The sequence below is a fragment of the Perna viridis genome, chromosome 2, assembly GCF_037379345.1.
Source record: "Perna viridis isolate PV_CMFRI_1.1 ecotype Kerala chromosome 2, ASM3737934v1, whole genome shotgun sequence".
In the NCBI taxonomy this organism is placed as follows: Eukaryota; Metazoa; Mollusca; class Bivalvia; order Mytilida; family Mytilidae; genus Perna; species Perna viridis.
The window spans coordinates 6804624-6824346 of record NC_142446.1 but is presented as its reverse complement, the minus strand read 5'-3'; the positions used below and the strand labels follow the sequence as shown (position 1 = coordinate 6824346).

The following is a 19723-nucleotide window of genomic DNA, read 5'->3' as shown; positions in this document are numbered from 1 at the left end:
AGCCCAAGGCTACCCATTTGTTTCTATCTGCCAATTCGGTAGCAGGAAACAAGACTTATTTTTTTGGCCTTAGCATGTCATTGTAATTAAATAATAAACCCAATTGAAGTAGGTATTTCTTTTACCTGCCATGTATTGTCTGTTGATTGGTTGTTGACAAGACATGATGTCAGCCATTGCTAAAAAGATAGTACAGAGGTAGAACTAAAGTTGAGTATTCTTTATTTAAAAAATAATTCTTACTGATGTGCAATATCTTAAATATACACATGTAGATAAAAAATGTCAAAATTAGTCTACATGCAATTTCTTCTCTGATGGTCTCGAGAGTTATTTTGTGTTATCATATTTTCTCTGTGTCTAAAGCCTATCCTCTGTCAAATGTTAAAATCAAAATGCAAAGGTGAAAGTTTGTCAACATTTATTATAGTGTCTATGTTTAGGATTAATCATTTGCAGTCATATCAAGCTGTTGTACATGGAGTATTTTTCACGTTCATTAAATGGGCTTTAACTCCTGATTGTTTGCAAATTTTATCTGCAGACCATAATCATGGTAATATTATTTGCCTGGACTGTTGAGCTTTTTTCTGAATTTGAAGACTTCAACTGAAAATTAGCCCACTCAAGCTTCAGATATTCATGCATTCAAAATCTCAAGTGTGTCACATTTCCAACATAATATTCCATAATTTTTTTTTTAATTTGGGACTTACTTGGAAAAAAGTAATTTGAATTATAATTCACTGCTTATTAACTAACATATAATTTTCTATTTTGATATTTTTCTTACATTTGTAATCCCAGTTGATTATGTACATATATACACCCTTACATGTAATCTTAATTTTGAAACTTTCTTTTTCGGACCACAAGTTGAAACCATATTACAATAATTTTATTACTGGATAAATTATTCAATGCATGACATCATGGATGTTTCCTAATCAATATAAAAATCCATCTTCCATTGAAGCTTGGGTATTGGAAGAGTCTATTGTCAGTAAAGGTGGAAATGGGTTTTTTTTCAATTCATCTTCGATGTTGCAATTATTCTTTTTTAATTTTACATTCTATTGTATTTGATTAAATTTACAAATATGAAGATGTTTGTTCTTTGTTTGGATTCTTTTTTCAAAGATGTCTGTAAAACTGACAGAGGTTAATTTATATGATCCCTGATTATAAATCAATAAGGGAAGCCATGTTTTCCTAGAAATTCGTCCTGATATGGAAGCTGTTTGTGTTGATTAGAAAATAAGTCCTAAACCTAAAAAAATGTCAACTGAAGTTATCATGGAGACAGAGACTATGAAGGCCTATAGGATGTAAGTCACCTTATTTGTATTACTGGTATTTTCTTTTCCTAGCATTAGAATAAAACCACTTAGGTTTTTTAATCATATGTAGTCTCATTATGAAAACCACTAAAGAAGACTATTTGGGTATACAATTTGTTTATACCCTCAAGTCTTGTATGCTGTATCACAGCTGTTCAATCACATAGATTAAAAATTGCAACAGATGAAAATAAAAATGTAGATCAATAAGTGGAAACTTGTGGCGTCATCTTTGGGGATGATTGTTGAGTCATCTTCTTGTTGCTGAGCACAGGTAAAATCCTTTACCTTCTGATTTTTAATTTCTAAAGATATTGTTAATTATTTAAGGACATTTTGACAGCAGAAAAAAAATATGCAGGTTAGATCTGGTATTAAATATGGCAAATTAGTAATCTGATTTCCATTAAGTATTTTGTTCCTGACGTATGTACTAACAGGTATACATATTGTTAAGAATATATCTTTGAACTTGAGTGTTCAGAACTGCTGGTCAATATAATTCTTTATTGCACATGAAAGAGTTTGTTTTAGGGTGTGTTGAAGACGAAAAACAACAATTTTCAAAGATTTGTTGTTCATATTTTATATCCCCTGCAAACAAAGTTTGTGGGGGTATTTAGGAATCACCTTGTCTGTCTGTCAGTCCACATTTCTTGTACATGTATGTGCAACTCCTTCTAAAACCCCCAGTTGATTTTGATGAAATTTTATAAGAAGGTTGTGTATCATGCAGATGTGCATGAAGGAATATAATTACTGTAGGAAAAATCCAAAGGGAGATAATCCAACAAGCATTTAATTCCATTTGAAGAGTGGGTATTCTCTTAGTGAGACTGCTCATAGTATTTCCAGTTAATTTCAACTTATTATAGGAAGAAAAAATTAAAATATGGAGAAAACCATTTTAATGTGATGAAGTGGATGGGATGTACATGTATGTCAACATTTAGGACTAGGTACAACTACTTGTACCACATTGATATGTATACTGATATCATTATCAGACAAGATACAAAACCATACTAAATGGTAATGGTATATATGAAAAGTAGATTTTAATGAAAAATAATCCATGATAAAAACTAATATATGGAAGCATAAAATGAAATTTCCTGTTTTTCATTTATTCTGATGCCATGGAAAATTGTTCCTACTAAATTCATTATTTTGTGTCACAAAGATTGCATCAGTTGCAAAAAGTCTTAAATGCATTCTACTAATTTTGATATAAAAAAAGGCTGTATTTAAGATGAATGTTTTTTTTTTATGATGTTAGTAAAGTTTTTTTCTGTGTCAGTAGAGTGTATACATACTTTTTGCAAAAGAGATCTAAATAACAATACATATTTACCATCTTTTGATTGTAATTAATTATATTCTAAAAATCCATCATTCAAGAATTTGATATAAATAACTTTGAATTACAAACTATTGACTTTTTCTTAGGACAAATTGTAATATTTTTATGAGTTAAACAGAAATTATAATACTTGTAAGAGAAAAAACAAGTTTTTTTGTTCTCTTTTTGTGACAAATTTTAAACCATTTGGGATAAGGATTTTGATAATATTTCAACTACAAGTAGGATATATGTCACAAACGTGTCAGCTGGTGTCTAGTCTTACTTTTCTTTGATTTTGTCAAAATTATTTAAATCCTTCAAGTTATGAAAGAGTGTGTCAAAGCTGTATTTAATATGAGAAATTGCTTTGTGTTTTCCATGTCACACAGTTTGTCAGGGCAACTTCTCTTGAACAACTCAACATTTCATGAAACTAGGTAGGCAGTAAGGACAGAATAAATAGTTGTGAATAATACTAGGGAATTTGTATCCTTAAATTTTGCCGGAGTTATGCTCTTTTGAACTAAAAAATTCTCAAAATATACTACTAAAGAACTCCCCAGAAACAACTCAACCTTATATCATGAAACTAGTATGGACAGTATATGTTCATGTAGTTGTGAATATTACCATCAAATTTTAATGTCCCAAATAATTTGTTTAGCTGCCTTACTACCCGGTATAACCTTTTTTTTTTTGTTTTAGTGAATTACAAATATCTGACTGGAAATATAGAGTTGCAATTTTTTAACAAAATCAGAATGTTTGCTGTAATAAACTTTTTTTTGTAATTTGTTTATTTTTAAAGCATGGAAAGTACTGACACATATTTACTGAAAATCACAATGTATATTACAAACTACAAAGAAAGAAAAAAAAAAAAAACAATGTTTTCTTGCAAGATATTACAGTATTTGTTTTAACTGACACCAAGAGCAGTTTGCAAGGGCAATTATCTTTTACAATAATAGATTTCTTGTGCAGAGTTGGCATACATCTGACTTAATATTTCTATCTTAATACACTATTTCAAATATTCCAAACCACTTTTCATACAAGGCATATCACCAGTACATCTACATTTATATATACATGTATATAATGTTTCGTGAAAAGAAAGATACGATCAACAATATTTAGATCATCAATATCTCTAATGCCAAAAAGTTTGTCTTTATATGTAATATGGTTGATTTCATAACCACATTTTTGTAACAGGTCTTTTGCACTTAGCCAAATACATTTGTACTACATGTATTACTAAGTCTGCTTTCTCAAAATAGGTGGAAAATGCTCTCTTTAGTTTCATTACAGAAAGTACACATTTGTGATTCATTAATCCTATACTTATACAACAAAGAGTTTGTTGCTAAAATCCTGTTTACTAATTTGAACTGAAAATTTTGAAGCTTAGAGTTTTTTGTAATGGAAAAGCTATAAATGGACTTAATACAATGTGCTCATATTTATATACATGGTATAATTATGGATATGTTTTATTAATACATCTTGTTAAAAATGAATAAAGATGTATTAATGTGCCCTTTGTATTTCATGTTTGCTGATGTCTTAGATTGAAATAAATAGGAAATTATTAACTAATGAGACATGACTATTGCCTTGTTCAAAGTTATTGTTGTGTCCATGTCTACCACTTGTGTTATGTGATTACTGCAACTTGGCAAAGAATTTTATTGGCCAATAATCATTAACCTTTGTTAGAGATAGTGACATTGTTACCAGGTACCAGTATTGCATATCCCTGAGCTGGTATACATCAAAACATGAAGGGTATTAGAACATAGTGTGTTTTCTTTTTGCTTTTTTTTACAAACTGTTGTTTTGTCAAAAGATATGAACAATAAGGTATAAAATATAGCAAGCATAACACTACAAGATGACAAACTTTTTGTTAAGAATGTTGAATAGACTTTCTTTGCTATTAAATAAAACAACATTACAAAATTGAATTGGAGATGACCTACTGTACTTATCTTCTCTGATGAAACAGAAGGGCACCAACAAGCTTCCTGTTTTTGTTTCTGTCATTTGGCCACGTGCTAAGCATGTCCTAAGGTGTATTCTAGCACTTGCAGTCCTGTTTTGATGATTCTCTTCCCAGGTCTTTCCAGCTTTCTTTTACCCAGTGGTGTCCATTTAAAGGCCGTTCTTTTTTTGTATTTTCTTGCTTGGCATTGTCATTGCACGTAACAAAAAATCATCCAAAGTGTTGCTGTTTTGTTTGCAGATTTTAGCAGATTTGGTATGTTGTTCCTGCTAATTTTCTTTGTATTATTTATTGGTATTTAACATGCTTATAATTTCAAGGGAATGAACATTTTATTGTTTAATGACCACAAAAATTTTGCTGTCCTGCATGTTTGGTTAATTGTATAACGTGACATTGCCACTGTCCTCATCTGTGTCTTTGTCATCATCAGTAGACACATGTATGGTTTTTAGCTCACCTGGTCAAAGGCCAAGTGAGCTTATGCCATCACTTGGCATCTGTCGTCGTCGTCGTAGTGGACAAATTTTAAGAAATCTTCTTCTCAGAAACTACTGGATTTACAGGTTTTAAACTTGGCATGATTGTTCCTTAGGGTGTTCTGCACAAAATGACTGTTGGGATTTTTATCCATGAAAAAACATGGCCGCTGGTACTAAAAATAGAACATAGGGGTCAGATTGCAGTTTTTTGCAAATAACTCAACTGTTGCCTTCAGCAAATTTCTGGTATGGGGTAATATTGTTCAGCATCATGAGATGGACCAATGCCAAAATTTTCAAAACGATTGGTCAACTGATGTAGAAGTTACGACACCTGAAACAGTTTTTTTTTGCATTTTTCGTATGTGTGACTTTGAAAATCTTCTTGTGAAAATTGATTGCACAGAATTCAATAAAAGTTGGCATTTATGTTCCTTAGGGTATCCTACACAAACTGAATGTTGGAATTGTTGATTCATGAAAAAACATGGCCGCCGTTACTAAAAATAGAACATAGGGGTCAGATGGCAGTTTTTTGCAAATAACTCAAAAAATGTTGCCTTTAGCCATTTTCTGGCTTGGGTATAATTGTTAAGCATCATGAGGACATATGCCGAAATTTTCAAAACCATTCATTGAATAATGTAGGAGTTACGAAGCCTGAAACAGTTTTTGTTGTTTTTTTTTTTCACATGTACAACTTTGAAAATCTTCTCTAAAACCATTTAAGATCATTGAATGAAAATAAGCATATTAGTTCTTTAGTGTATTGGGCTCAAAATGACTGTAGTGATTTTTAATCCGTGAATAGTTATGGCTGCCTATACTAAAAATGGAACTTAAGGGTCATAAGACAGGTTTTTGAAAAAAAATTCAAAAAGTGTTTCCTTTAGCAAAATTCTGGTTCAGGTAATGAAAATGCCTATGAAAAGCATTTCTTGTATTGACAATTTAGTTGATTTTAATTTAGCCTGTCTCATTCCTCAAGTTTTTCAAACAGGCAAATGGTTAACCAGGTGAGTGATTCGGGCTCTCTTGAGCCTCTAGTTGTAATTTAATGTTGTTTGATGGATCTGGGTAAACTTTTATAAGTTCTATACTACAAAAGGAAGGTTGGTATTGATTTTTGGGGCTTTAGTCTCAATCATATTTGTAGGAATTGATTTTTAGGTTCATGACCTCAGCTGATAAGGAATTTTTGGCTGAATAAGGCCAGAAAGCAAGCAATTTCTCTTTAATACTTTTGTGGGTTGGTAATACAGGTGGTGGGGTAGGAGTGGTAGTAAGATGGTGATATGGGAGGATGTAGAAGTGGTTGTAATGATGATAGTTGTGGGGGGGGGAGAGGTAGGAGTGATTGTAAAGATATTGGCAAAAAGGAAAGGGGTGGGTAGGAATTATGGTATTGTCGGAAGTAGGAGTGGTGGTATGTATCAGATAATTTTTTTCCTTATTCCGACATGACAATTTTTTTTACCAGCCACACGAAGTGGCTAAGTATTCTGTAACACCCTCCGAAAAGTTGCATATCTGTCCGTCTCCCGACAGTTTCCAGATGATAAGTTTGAGAACGGACTAATGATTTTTTTTAAACTCTGTACAGTTATTAAGTACCATAAAATACAGGCTATGTTTAATTTTCAGCAAAATCCAAGATGTATTGTTTGACTTAATGTTCTATTAATGCCCTCTTTTTGCACTTTTTGTAGACTTGATTTCTAATTCTGGACTTTTTTTTCACCTCACTGGTCCTGCCTTTTATTTTTACTTTGATCCCAACCCCCCCTACCCCTACCCCCCCCCCCCAAAAAAAAAAAAGCAGATTCCTCCTTACTAAATGGGAAAGCTAAAAATTTTATAATACTACAGGATGCATGTAAAACTAAATGTGTTAGAATAGGTATAATAGATTAATCAATATCTGCTACAGGTATGGAATGTTAAGCTACATTCCTGTAATCATTGATTTGTCTAGGTTAAGGGAAACCTGTTTCATCTGAATATTTACATCACTGATCTCATATTGATGTTGTTTAGTGTTCAAATGATAATTGGTCCACATTCTTATATATATTGATAAGAATTTGATGGCAACAAGCACAAAGTTAACAAGTTACTCAAATGTCCAAATGTATTGCTGGAGAACTATAATTGTGTTTCAATGAGTCTACCTGTGTATTCTTATTATACCCCCATTTGCAGAGTAGGGAGTATATAGTGATAGGAGTGTCAGTGTCACCGAAGGTAAAATCAGATCTAGTAGCCACTTTATTTCCTCTGTTTTGTATAAAGTGTAGGTCACAGGGGGATGTACTTTTCTAATCTAACTTCTTAAGTAGTACTCCAGCTAAGAATCATGCAAAATGTGATTCATGGGTAAAAAGCCTACATATTTTTATTTTTGATATTTTGTTTGAAATGTCATAGTAAACAGATATAAACATGTGGTTTTTCATATAACCCGTGCTCCTATGAGATAAAAATTATATAGAATGCACTGTAGATTCCAAAATTAAGGGAGATAACTCTGTAAATGGCGCTGACATATAATAGAATCTACTGTATTTTCAATGTCGATTATCTCCTAAGAGCAGGCAGATTAGAATGAATAATTACACATTTCATAGTATAGATCCATAAAACAACTTAATTACAAAAATAAAAATATGTAGCATTTTTTTGGGGTGTATCACATTTTTCAGATTTTGCATGATTGTTACAAAGACAGCTACTTAATTATTGGACCTATATTATAAAAACTTAGCAAAGTGCTATTATACATATGAAAGATGTGCACCATTTATTATGAAAAAATAGATTTATTTTCCAATATTTGTTATGGTTTAATATCCAACAAAAGAACTTGTTTCATCTTCATTTGTAAAAGAAAGAAAAGAAAGAAAAGAATGAATTTTCATTAAAAAGATGTAGGAAAACAACCTTATATAAAATCTAAAGATCAATTGGGAAATTTAATCATGAAAGAAGTATTCTTATTGACGAACAATATCCTCTTATGGTTTAGTAACCAAGTTTTATCTTGGTGAGATGCAGAGTACTGAAGGATTACCATGTTTACTAATGAACTATGGTTTTTGAATCCCCTTAGCAAAGTGTGGGTATATAGTGATAGAGTATCCATCCTTCCTTCCTTCCTTCTGACCCTACTTCCTTCCATGACCCATCTTTTATTGGTTACTCCTACTACAAAGGAATTAGACGAAACTTTCACAGAATTTTTATTACATATTCCCATTGTGCACCTCCTAATTAAGGTTATGGGGATTTGGGATAGCAAGACTTCATGAATATGGGGACTAGGGGAGGGGGCCCATTTCTTACCCATTACTCCCCCTTCACCACTGAATGGATTTATTGAATCTTTCACAGAAACATTATTGCATATTCCCATTGTGCATCTCCTATTTTAGAATTTGATCCAAATAAATTTGGAGTTTAAAAGATTCCTATTATCAAATAGGAGAGTTGGGGTGTCAATTTAATGAGCATTGTTGGCAGTTTTTTTGGGTTTAATTGTATCTACTGGTAGATAAAAAACCTTCAAATGATATTTAGTGGTACATATTTCCAGTCAATGAAATTTGTCTCTAAATCATGAGATACAAAAAGGAAAGTCAACTAGTTTCCATTGTGTTTGTTTTACTCTTGTTTTTTCTAGGGTCAGTGTATTGGTTTTGGCCATTGTGTGCTCTCTCTCTCTCTCTCTCTCTCTCTCTCTCTCTCTCTCTCTCTCTCTCTCTCTCTCTCTCTCCTTATTTCTAGGGTCAGTGTATGGGTTTTGGCCATTGTGTGTTTTTTTTTTCTCTCTCTCTCTTTCCTTATTTCTATGGTCAGTGTATGGGTTTTGGCCATTGTGTGTTTTTTTCTCTCTCTCTCTCTCTCTCTCTCTCTCTCTTTCCTTATTTCTAGGGTCAGTGTATCGGTTTTGGCCATTGTGTTTTTTCTCTCTCCCTCTCTCCTTATTTCCGGGGTCATTGTATGGGTTTTGGCCATTGTGTGTTTTTTTTCTCTTTCTCTCCTTATTTCTAAGGTCAGTGTATGGGTTGGGGCCATTGTGTGTGTTTTTCTCTCTCCTTATTTCCAGGGTCATTGTATGGGTTATGGCCATTGAGTTTTTCTCTTTCCCATTTGCAGGGTTAGTGTATGGCATTTTGGCTATTTTCTTGATGGTGTGTTTATACAGTTGTTTTAGTTTAATATTTTTTGTTGTTTTTTTTTCTAGTAAGAAGATAGAGGAAATTGGCAAAATGACAACAGTTTCACAGGAAGACATTACAGCCAATACCAAGACAATTATTCAAGGACTAGAAACATTAAAAAATGAACATCATCAAATTCTCAATGGGTTGCTGACCTCTATGAAGTCCATTAAACGTGAAAATGGTGACACTAATCTTCCTGAAGAAAAAACAAATAGACTGAAAAAGTCTCTAGAAACAATAGAATTAGGACTAAGTGAGGCACAGGTATGAACAAGATATGTTTTACATGATCTGGACAGTATCATTCTTAAATGAAATGTAACAGAAATATCATAAAACTTATATGTTTAAAGAGGCCATCTCTTAGCCTAAAACTTGCTTAAACAATTGGTGAAACAATACATTTGTAAACAGCATGAATATGTTAGGATATTGATTTACTATGTAACATGTCTTATTCTAAAGAATTTACTGCAATCAATAAGATAGAACTATAAACTTACTTTTATGTCAGCTAATCTTGCATTAGGAAATTAAATCCCAACACAGCATAGATTAACTGCAGGCTTATTAACCTTCACAGACTTAGTTCTTATCCTCTTTTCCAAATTTTGGACATCCTGAAATATTTTGCATCAGTACAATTTTTATATGTAACAATATAACACCCTACAGGTCTATTAGTATATATGATATTTAACAATAAATAGAACTCATTTTACAACTGAACCCTTTCATATTCTTAAATCAAATGCCATCTGTCATTTGAAAAAAAAAAACACTGACTGAAATTCTTTAAAAATGATAAAGAAAAAAAACAACAACTTGGAAATAGCATAAATTAAATTGAAAACAGCAATTTTAGCTGTATATGAAGGTGACGCGTAACGAATTCCAAAAAAAAAAAAAAAAAAAATGAGCATAGACCAAGTATTTTCACACAGAAAAATTCTGAAAGGTCAATGATTATCCTAACAACCAGTCAGATGCAATGCCAGCTGGTACTTTATATCTATATCTTTGCTGTTAGTCAGTGTTGTAAAGAGAACAAACACTCAATCCAAAATCATTCTGCAATCTTCAGACTCTTTCTGTCTGTGAAGAAAAGATCACACCCACAAGAAAGTTGGTACACATTTACTACACAATGCCTGCTTATTTATGGGTGTGGGTGAAATTTATTGTATTGACACATTTTCTTCTTCATGTAAAAAAAATAAACAACACAGTCAAATTCTCAACGACTTGTTTTTATGCCTGTCTCGATAGATGTAGATTTCACAGTCAGTTTTTCTTACTCTCTTGTACCATAACTGTTTTAGGGGTTTTAATTTTTTTTATACATGTTGGATTTTTGTACTTCTGGTGTGTCGGTATGAACTACAAAATTTATCTACCTGGAAAAAATTGATAATCCAATTATTTCTAGACCTTTATTTTTTATTATCAACAGTGAAAAAAATATTTGTTTTGGATATTATTTGAAATGTTTTGCCTTTAATTTTGAATGCTTAATATAAAAAGAAGTAATGTAAGCTATTTTGTAGGTTATGATGGCCTTAGCTAATCATTTACAACATGTTGAAGCAGAGAAACAAAAACTAAGAGCACAAGTTAGAAGACTTTGTCAAGAAAATGCTTGGTTAAGAGATGAACTGGCAAATACACAACAAAAATTACAAATGAGTGAACAAAAAGTAGCAACATTAGAAGAAGAGAAAAAACATTTAGAATTTATGAATGAAATTAAGAAATATGATGGCAATGATCCTCAAACACAGGTAATTGTTTATTTCATCCCTATATACTTTGGCTTTATTTTCCTGTAAAGTTGATGCATCTTAGCAGTTTAATATACTTATGATGTTGCTTTATAGCATGTAAGCATTTTAAATGAGTACAAAATTTGAACACAGTTATAGCTTGTGTTGTAAGAACACATCCATGTTAGAAGCAGGCAAGTGGTGTTAGCCAGGGGTTGAAATTTTCTAGATGCACATACTAGCCCAGGGCTTTTCAGCAATAAAAAGTTACTAGCCCTGCAGGTCATTGCACTAGCCCAAAGTTGTCCTGGAGATCACATTTAACCCAAGGGAGTTAATCCATTCAGCTTGAAAAGTTGTTTTCACTTCTCTTTATTGTATTGCACATTCTTCTCTTTACTGATTGAGTGATTGAATTTCTGCGAAAGTTTATAATCGTGCCACCACCCTTTATCAGCACTAATTAAGTGTGTAGGGATCATTATGAGATGCTCTGTTTACATGTTAGATCTGATACTGTTTTGCTTGCCAGATTCTAACATGGATCTTTACATATTATCTGTAATAGTATGTCTTAGTTTAGCTTAAAAGGTTTCAAAATTTTTCCTTAATGAGACGATGAAGAGGAAAAACTGCCTATTAGATGTATCACTAAAATTTGTTTACATGTGTGTTCAGTGTTGTTAAATTTTTGTAAACACTACTTCTATGTATAGTTATTTGTAACAACAGTCATTAAGAATATTATATTTGTAGTAGATTTGTTTGAATTAATGAAATGCATCCAAATGGTTGCCTGATTTGTCTCAGATCATCTATAAGCAGTTTCTCCTTTAATTCTTTATGAATGTGTTTATTTCTATTCTTTGCTTTTTTTCTATCCTCACTTTTGTTTATCTTTTTATTTGTTTATGTTTGCTTCAGGATGTAGAGAATTTAATCAAACAAATGAAACCACTACAGGTATAATATTGCCTTCCCTTGCTCTAACACTGCTGCACTGAAAAGGATAATCTGCTAACAATACAAATATTAGCTGAAGTTTGGGCAAATAGTGGGCAACACTTGCATGTTAGATTCATGGTTGACAAAATAGTTGATATAGACTGTATTATTTAAGGAATTACTGTTATATTTTTTCAGTGTATGAGAAAATAACCTCAATCATGCCGTGCACACTAAATAACCTGTGTGGTAGGTTATTTTCAAGTGTGCACCACAGGCATTGAGGTTATTTCAGATAAATAAAAAAGTATAAAAGTTATTTCTTATAATCAAATTTTGGTTTCAAAATTTAAGGAATAAGTTGATGACATCACAGTCACATTACAAAATTTGGTCTATGAGATGATGGACAAAATTTTTTATCCTATCAGAAGCGTGTTACTTCTGAAATTAAATTATATACTAGTAATAATCAAGTAGTTAGAATAAATGTGTATGTTACTCAAGAGAGTGTGATGATGCAATTTTAATAATAAAAAAAAAAACATTAATAGTGTGTTTTTGCTCATACTATCAAGTGCTAATTCTAAAACAGCCACTAACTTTAAATTCTAAAATTATTAGTTTTTTTCTAAATGGAGTAAACTGTAAGTAGATTCTGATCAATTATTTGTCTTAGTTATACCACCAGCAAACGAAGAATGGCAGAAAAATTGTATGTCAATAGTGCTGAGTTTATCCCAAATGAAATTGTGTCCAAATGAACAGGGTTTAACAGGCTGCATGGGGTTTTAGTCCCGTTAGGGGCAATGCCTAGTTAAGTTAATGGATACTGCCAGTTTATTTTTTTTCTTTTTAAAGTTAATCTTGTGATATCGTTCCCTTTTAATTCACTAGTATTATTAGCAAATTTGTGCACTCGTAATTTCAGTACTTTACATTTGCATATGATATTATACACCACATTATACTGCTGATCGGTGCCGTGTTACCGTCATAGCTTCATTGTTCTAGCTTCATACAAGATCAAAATGTACCTCTTAAATATCGTACGCATGTGTTCTACATGTGTTTTAATGCCCCTGTGACCACCTGTCATGGGGCATATTAATTTACCCCTGTCTGTCCGTCTGTCGTGGCGTCTGTCCATCCGTCGGTTCGGATTACACATGATCATGGCTTGTCTGGATATCTCCTCGTACAGTTATTGAACTACATCTAAAATATTTTACAGGATATTTCTACAGATGATGAAGGTGTGCAGGGCCAAAGGATATAGATTTTTGTGAAATATTACTGAATTTGGTGATAGTTACACTTAGTCATTTTCATCAGAAATAGAGCTATATGGCTTGTATGGCTATCTCCTCATCTAAAATATTTTTTCAGGATGTTCCTACACATAATGATGGTGTGCAAGGTCATAGGATCTTGATTTTCATGAAATATTACAGAACCGGGTGATAGTTGGACTTTATATTTGACAATTAGAGACTTTGAAGACTTCAGTCTTTGATTTATTCTGATTTTCCTTCACTTTTCATTCTTTTGTGTAACAGCCAATATTTATTATTTATGAACCAATGGATATTTGTTATACCTTTTTGGTGCAAAGTAGGTGATAGAATGTATATAGTGACAGGGGAAGGGGTCTGTTCTCTCCTCTGTACTTTCACTGCTACTGTCTATTCTTCCAATGGGCAGAGGGGTATCATTCTCTTATCATTTACCCCTTCCTCCCAAACCATTTTTTCTATTTCTATTGTTCTATTGCAAAACGTGAACTTTTATGAATATAATGTACCCTATCTCTTTTCTACAATTCAACCTACACCACTGAATGGAGTTTAATGCAACTTTCACAGAATCTATATAATATATTCCAGTCGTGCACTACACATATTTTAGAATTAGATCTTAATCAATTTAAAGATTTCATGTAGAAAATGTGATTTTTCTGTTGATTAGTGGTTCTCCACTTTTACAAATCTGTATTTTACTTTACAACTTTTTCATTTTACTGGGTTAATTACTTCTGATTTTGCCATTTTGGCATCCCGGTTGTTCCTTGTATCTCATTCCTTTTGTGGACATTATTCTCCTCCTACATCACTGAAGATGTTCACGTCCTATATAAGATTTTGATCTGAATGTTATTTTAGGTCTCACATAGCAATACATGGATTTTTTTCATTCCCCAACAAGCAGGGGTCTCAAGGTTTTTTTCTTTTTTTTTTTTTTTTTTTTTTTTCTTTTTTTTTTTATATTACCTATTGAATTTGCAATTAGAGTCAACATTTTTACAATGTCTATTTGTTTCAGCAAGAATCAAAATATGTCAAATTATGTGAATTGGCAGTCACATTTTGAGTGACAGTCACTGTGAATGTGTCCTTTTGTGGAAATTAATTTTATGTTTGGTGAAAAGGAGTTAGCTCATATCAATTTTAATACATGGATTTTATTCTACTATCCAAGTTTTGAGCAGGAAAGCTGCATTTGTTAATGATTTTTGATTTTTGTTTTTATTTATTTAAGTCTGCTACAGAAGAAAAGGAACAGGATCAGTCTACACAGTCACTGGATTTAGGTTTCCCTGATGATGATGATGATGGCCCTCAACCAGAAGGTATATTACATAAGTATAAAAATATACTTATACAGTCGACTCCACTTAATCACATATCGCTTTATTGCATATCTCCGTTATTAGCATAATTTTCTCCTGCACAAAACCATTTCCTATTATTCTATTAGGGAAAAAATTGCTTATTTGCATAGGCCTTGCAGGTGCATTTTGGTTTATTGCATAGAGGATTTCGCCTCATCCAGGTAAAGACAGGTTTCAATCCCAAATTCTATTTTCAGCCTTCGGGTCATAAATATGTCAATCATATTTATTGTTGTAAAAACTAGATTATCATCAATCAGGAGGTGTTAATAATGGATTAAAAACATAATGGACATAAAAGACAATTTAAATGATTTCTAATTACATTAAAATAAACAAGCACCTAGGTGAACAATGACTTCAGATGACATGCTAAACATCACCTTATGATGCTGCTTGGGGTCCGACTACAAATGATTATTAATGTAAATTTAACTTTCTTTAATGAGCTGAACAGTTTTTAGTGAGCTTGGGTTACTAGGCATAAATATCAATCGAAAATTAAAAGTCATCATTCATTCAGTACAATGTCTAATGAAATTCAACTACCCTAAGGTGCCCCATACTATCCACACTTCATAGGAATATATCGAGGTCAATGACACGTATAATACACAACTATCAGTGTACAATGGTGATTGAACAGAGGAATAAAAACGCACAGACCATTTCAAAAGCCCAGAAACTGCAAACATTGATGAATATTACACTGAATCCTGGCTGAAATATAAAATATGGGATTTTCTTTCATAGAAAGGTCAGGAAATTACTTGACTATTTATAGATGAGAAACACGTGGTTTTACTTATAAATACACACAATGTAAAGAAGGTCAATAAACAAGACAAACACAATACATATTTTTATTTATTGATAAAAGAACAATACAATGAGAAATTCTATAACAATTAAATACCAGATCAGAAATGTTGAACAGTGATATCCCTGGTTGATCCACAGTATCGTCGTCTTACCTGAACTCACACTTCCGGTAAAATCGTAATTTCGGTTATAAGAATAGTCCGGTTATTTGCATAATTTTTACTGGCAAATAGGCTATGCAATTAAGTGGAATCCACTGTACTGTTATGTTATGACAATTAGAGGACAAGTAAACTAACTACATAAAGAGTCTATAGACAGCTGAATTCAAACTTAATTATTATTTAGTATATAATGGAATTTTCCCTGTAAGGACATTTTTTGGTTTTTGATCTTTAGGATCCCATCTGAATGACATTTTTTTGTAATTTGCCAACCAAAGGGTTAGGTACACTCTTCTAATCTGCAACTCCTCTGAAACCCCTGAATGTAATTGATGAAACTTTGTTAGATTCTTTATTGCATGATGCCATTGTACACCCCCTACTTTGTTTTCCTGTCTAAATGACATCTGCGGTTTCTGATGCAAAACATGGACTTTGTAATTTGCGGACCAATGCAGTACCCTCTTCTAATCCGCAACTCCTCTGAATTGCTGAATGGAATTTGATGAAACTTTAACAGATTCTTTATTACATAATGCCATTGTGCACCTACCATTTTGTTTGTACATCTGATTGACTTTTGGGGGTTTCTGATGCCAGATATAGACTTTGTCATTTGTCGACCAAGGGGTCCTCTTCTAATTTGCAACTTTTCTGAAATTGCTGAATGGATTTAGATGAAACTTTCAAAAATATTTTTTATTACATGATGCCATTGTGCACATCTTTTTTGTTTTTCCATCTCAATGCTTAAATCACTTATTAAGTATCTAATATGATTTCTTGGGAAGGAAGTGGGGGTTTCACCAGGTTTTTTTGGTCCACTTTTGAAAATTTTTAATTCAATTTCAAATTTTGTGCTATATTATGTGCAAACCAGTTGTTGTATCCATAATGAACTGAAAGTCCCTATGCTTAAGTGTGTCCAAAATTGATATTGTGTCTACACTTGCCCCAAGTGAATGGAGGTCAGCATGCTGAGGTCGTATCATTCTGCCCTCCGTGAAGCTCTGTATTGTCTTTTGGTATAGGCTTTGATACTTGGCACAGGGCCTAATCTAGAGTGAGAAGTGGACAAAAACTTCTCCTTGTTTGTGCTCACTTCTCCCATTTGTCTTTGAGAGGGAGAAGTTTTTGTAATAGATTACTTAGACAAAAATGTCAATATTGTTATTTTTCAAACAGAATTTACAAAAACCTCTCCTTGTGATTGATGTCTAGATTAGGCTTTGTTTGCATGAGGGTAGATTAGCACTATGATATGGTTGGTGACTTATTAGCTTTAACTTTGACCTCCAGGTCAAATTAATGATTTTTGCATAACTGTTTTGTTTCTGGACTGTAATGAGTGATTAAGTGAATGATTTTAGGCATTTGTGATGTACAGAATTTTTACCACAGCAGGGCCAACAGAGATGGATTCCATCTTAATGATATATACTTAAGAGCTGTAACTGTCCAGGGATTTACTTTGCAGTTCTGTCAAGCTGTGCCATTTGTAGCATTGTCACATAAACAAACTTCTAGTTTAATTGAATGTGTCCTCCATGAAAGTTCTATTCTTGGATTTGAAAGAATAATTAAAGCATGTTGCATGATTTAATAAAACATTATTTATTCATATTTTTTCTAGAATTTTCATGTCTATAACATAGTAGGCTAAGTCTTAAGATATAGAAAAAAACTTTTAACTGTTTATGCTATTTTTAATACTGTTATCTGAATGCTTGATGATTTTAGTTCTGTCCCCTTCCCAACCAAGTGCAATGGCTCAAGCTGCTAGTGGAGGTTATGAAATCCCAGCCAGGTTACGGACTTTACACAACCTTGTTATTCAGTATGCTTCTCAAGGACGTTATGAAGTGGCTGTTCCTCTGTGTAAACAAGCTTTAGAGGATTTAGAGAAAACGAGTGGACATGATCATCCTGATGTAGCTACTATGTTAAACATTCTTGCCCTTGTATACAGGTATAGATATTCTTTACCTTTTACAAATTTTGAATAAAAGCGACTCTGTGTGACAGGCGAGACATTTCTCTTTGATAACAGTTTATTATGGAGATAATAAGTAGGACTGCCTGACAAGTTCTCTAAACATTTCTAAAATTAGATTGCCAATCTTTTTCAAACTTTATATCATTGAACACTCAGGTTTATTGCTTATTTTTGCTTTCTTTGGATCAGTTTTAATTAAAACATCACAACAAGGATTGTTGTTTTATGACTTGCTCCTAATTAAGTGGTAATTTTCTTTGGATTGATTAATTATTATGCTACCAAAAAGATGAAAAATAAGTAATATGCTTGTTCCTTTTAAAGAAAAAGTTGAAATTAGCTAAACAGTTAACTGTTTGCATAATATTTTGTAATATTTCACCACAAAGAACCATAAAGCGAATACTAGTAAAATATTTACCCTATCTTGGCTAGTTGGTTTATACTTTTTCACTGTTTTTTGTTTGTTTGTTTGTTTTTTTTTGTTTTGTTTTTTGTTTTTACTTTTATTCAAAGTAGTCATACATTAATTTTTTTTTTAATTTACTGATGTTTTTGCAGAGATCAAGGCAAATATAAAGAAGCGGGAAATCTTCTACATGATGCTTTAAAAATACGAGAAAAAACATTAGGAATTGATCACCCTGCAGTGAGTGTCTCATAGAATACTACTCCACATAGATTACCGTTCCTTTCTTCTCATCAGCATTTGGTAGTCATCATTTGTTTATCCTTAATCATTAAGAGTCTTAAATGACAGTTACACCAGGTTTGTTACTATGTGAATGACATGACAAAATGCTGATGAGTAAGAAGTCATATAAAAGAAAGTATTTGATCATGTACAATGTGTTGTTGTTTGAAATTTCAGAGATCAAGGGAAATATAAAGAAGCTGCAAATCTACTGAATGATGCTTTAGGCATCCGGGAGAAAACATTAGGAAATGATCACCCAGCTGTGAGTTTGCATGGTCTCGCTCATATTTTTGTTTTACTTGTACATTGGTTGATGGTCATTCTGCATGGGGAAAAGGCTTTATGCAGAAGTTTTTTCACTATGAATATTTTTTATTCTAATTTCTTTTCTTTTCTGATTTTTTTAAATGAAAATGTGTATGTAGTGTATTAAAAAGTTGATTATTTGCTATTGCTGAGCCAATGACAACTGTTAATTGATGGTTCATTTAGATTATTGTTCTTCTACAGTTTCCTGGTTATCTTTATTAAGTAAACTGCCTTTCAACCAGATGTACATTTGTTGTGTTACACAGATAACTTATTTGATGTAGTTGTAATTTTTATTATTTATGTTGTCTGTTTAGATTTTTTCTACACATTAAGTCTTTTTTTTCCCTAGTATTGAAAGACAATGTAAAAAGTTAAACTAAATTACTTTATCTTTAAGAAATGACAAATATAGTGAGCACTGTTGTCACCAAGATTTTATTCTGGAATAGTTCAATACAGATGTTAGGCAAATTAGTTAAAAATCATGCTTATTTCCCCCTATTTCAATTAACCATATACATTTATGATTCCTGATGCTAAATTTAAGTGGTGGGTACAAATGTATAGATCTGTATGAAATTGTACCAAAACGTTCCACAAAGGGGTGGCTTGGATTTAATTTAGGGTAGTGATTTGAACCATTTTGGAATTAGTGGCCACGAAGGGATGAGAAATAAACATTTTCCTGATGTGGACATTTACTTGAGTGTAAGTGTGAATGGATCTCTTTGAAGTTATATCACAAGGTGTAATAATCTTGGCTGATTTAAGTAGTCTGTCTATTACACCAAATAACTTAATATTAACTCCAGGTTTAAGTACTTAACAAGTACATGCTGGAGAAAAACAGTATGAAAAAACAAAGTGTAAGACCTAATAAGAAAGACTGGATCTGATTTTAGGAATTATTGTCTTGGATCTATTGAATCCTTGAGTTTCATATCACATAAGTTTT

General features: G+C 32.2%; 1 protein-coding gene across 16 annotated transcripts in view; it reads left to right on the top strand.

Annotated features, from left to right (window-relative positions):
- LOC148623477 (kinesin light chain-like) overlaps nt 1-19723 on the top strand; it is a 52018-nt gene that overhangs the window by 11172 nt on the left and 21123 nt on the right. For 6 of the 16 annotated variants that reach the window (XM_088565300.1, XM_088565289.1, XM_088565297.1 and 3 more), the window contains exons 1-7: nt 1180-1328; nt 9419-9662; nt 10946-11179; nt 12086-12124; nt 14645-14735; nt 17504-17732; nt 18631-18718. In XM_088565300.1, coding sequence (XP_088421426.1) covers nt 1279-1328; nt 9419-9662; nt 10946-11179; nt 12086-12124; nt 14645-14735; nt 17504-17732; nt 18631-18718 — 975 coding nt within the window. In that variant the 5' untranslated portion in view covers nt 1180-1278. Of the gene's footprint in view, nt 1-1179; nt 1329-1538; nt 1615-9418; nt 9663-10945; nt 11180-12085; nt 12125-14644; nt 14736-17503; nt 17733-18320; nt 18409-18630; nt 18719-19723 lie in introns of those variants that run through there. The other 10 variants (XM_088565301.1, XM_088565304.1, XM_088565293.1 and 7 more) reach the window with 6 other exon arrangements.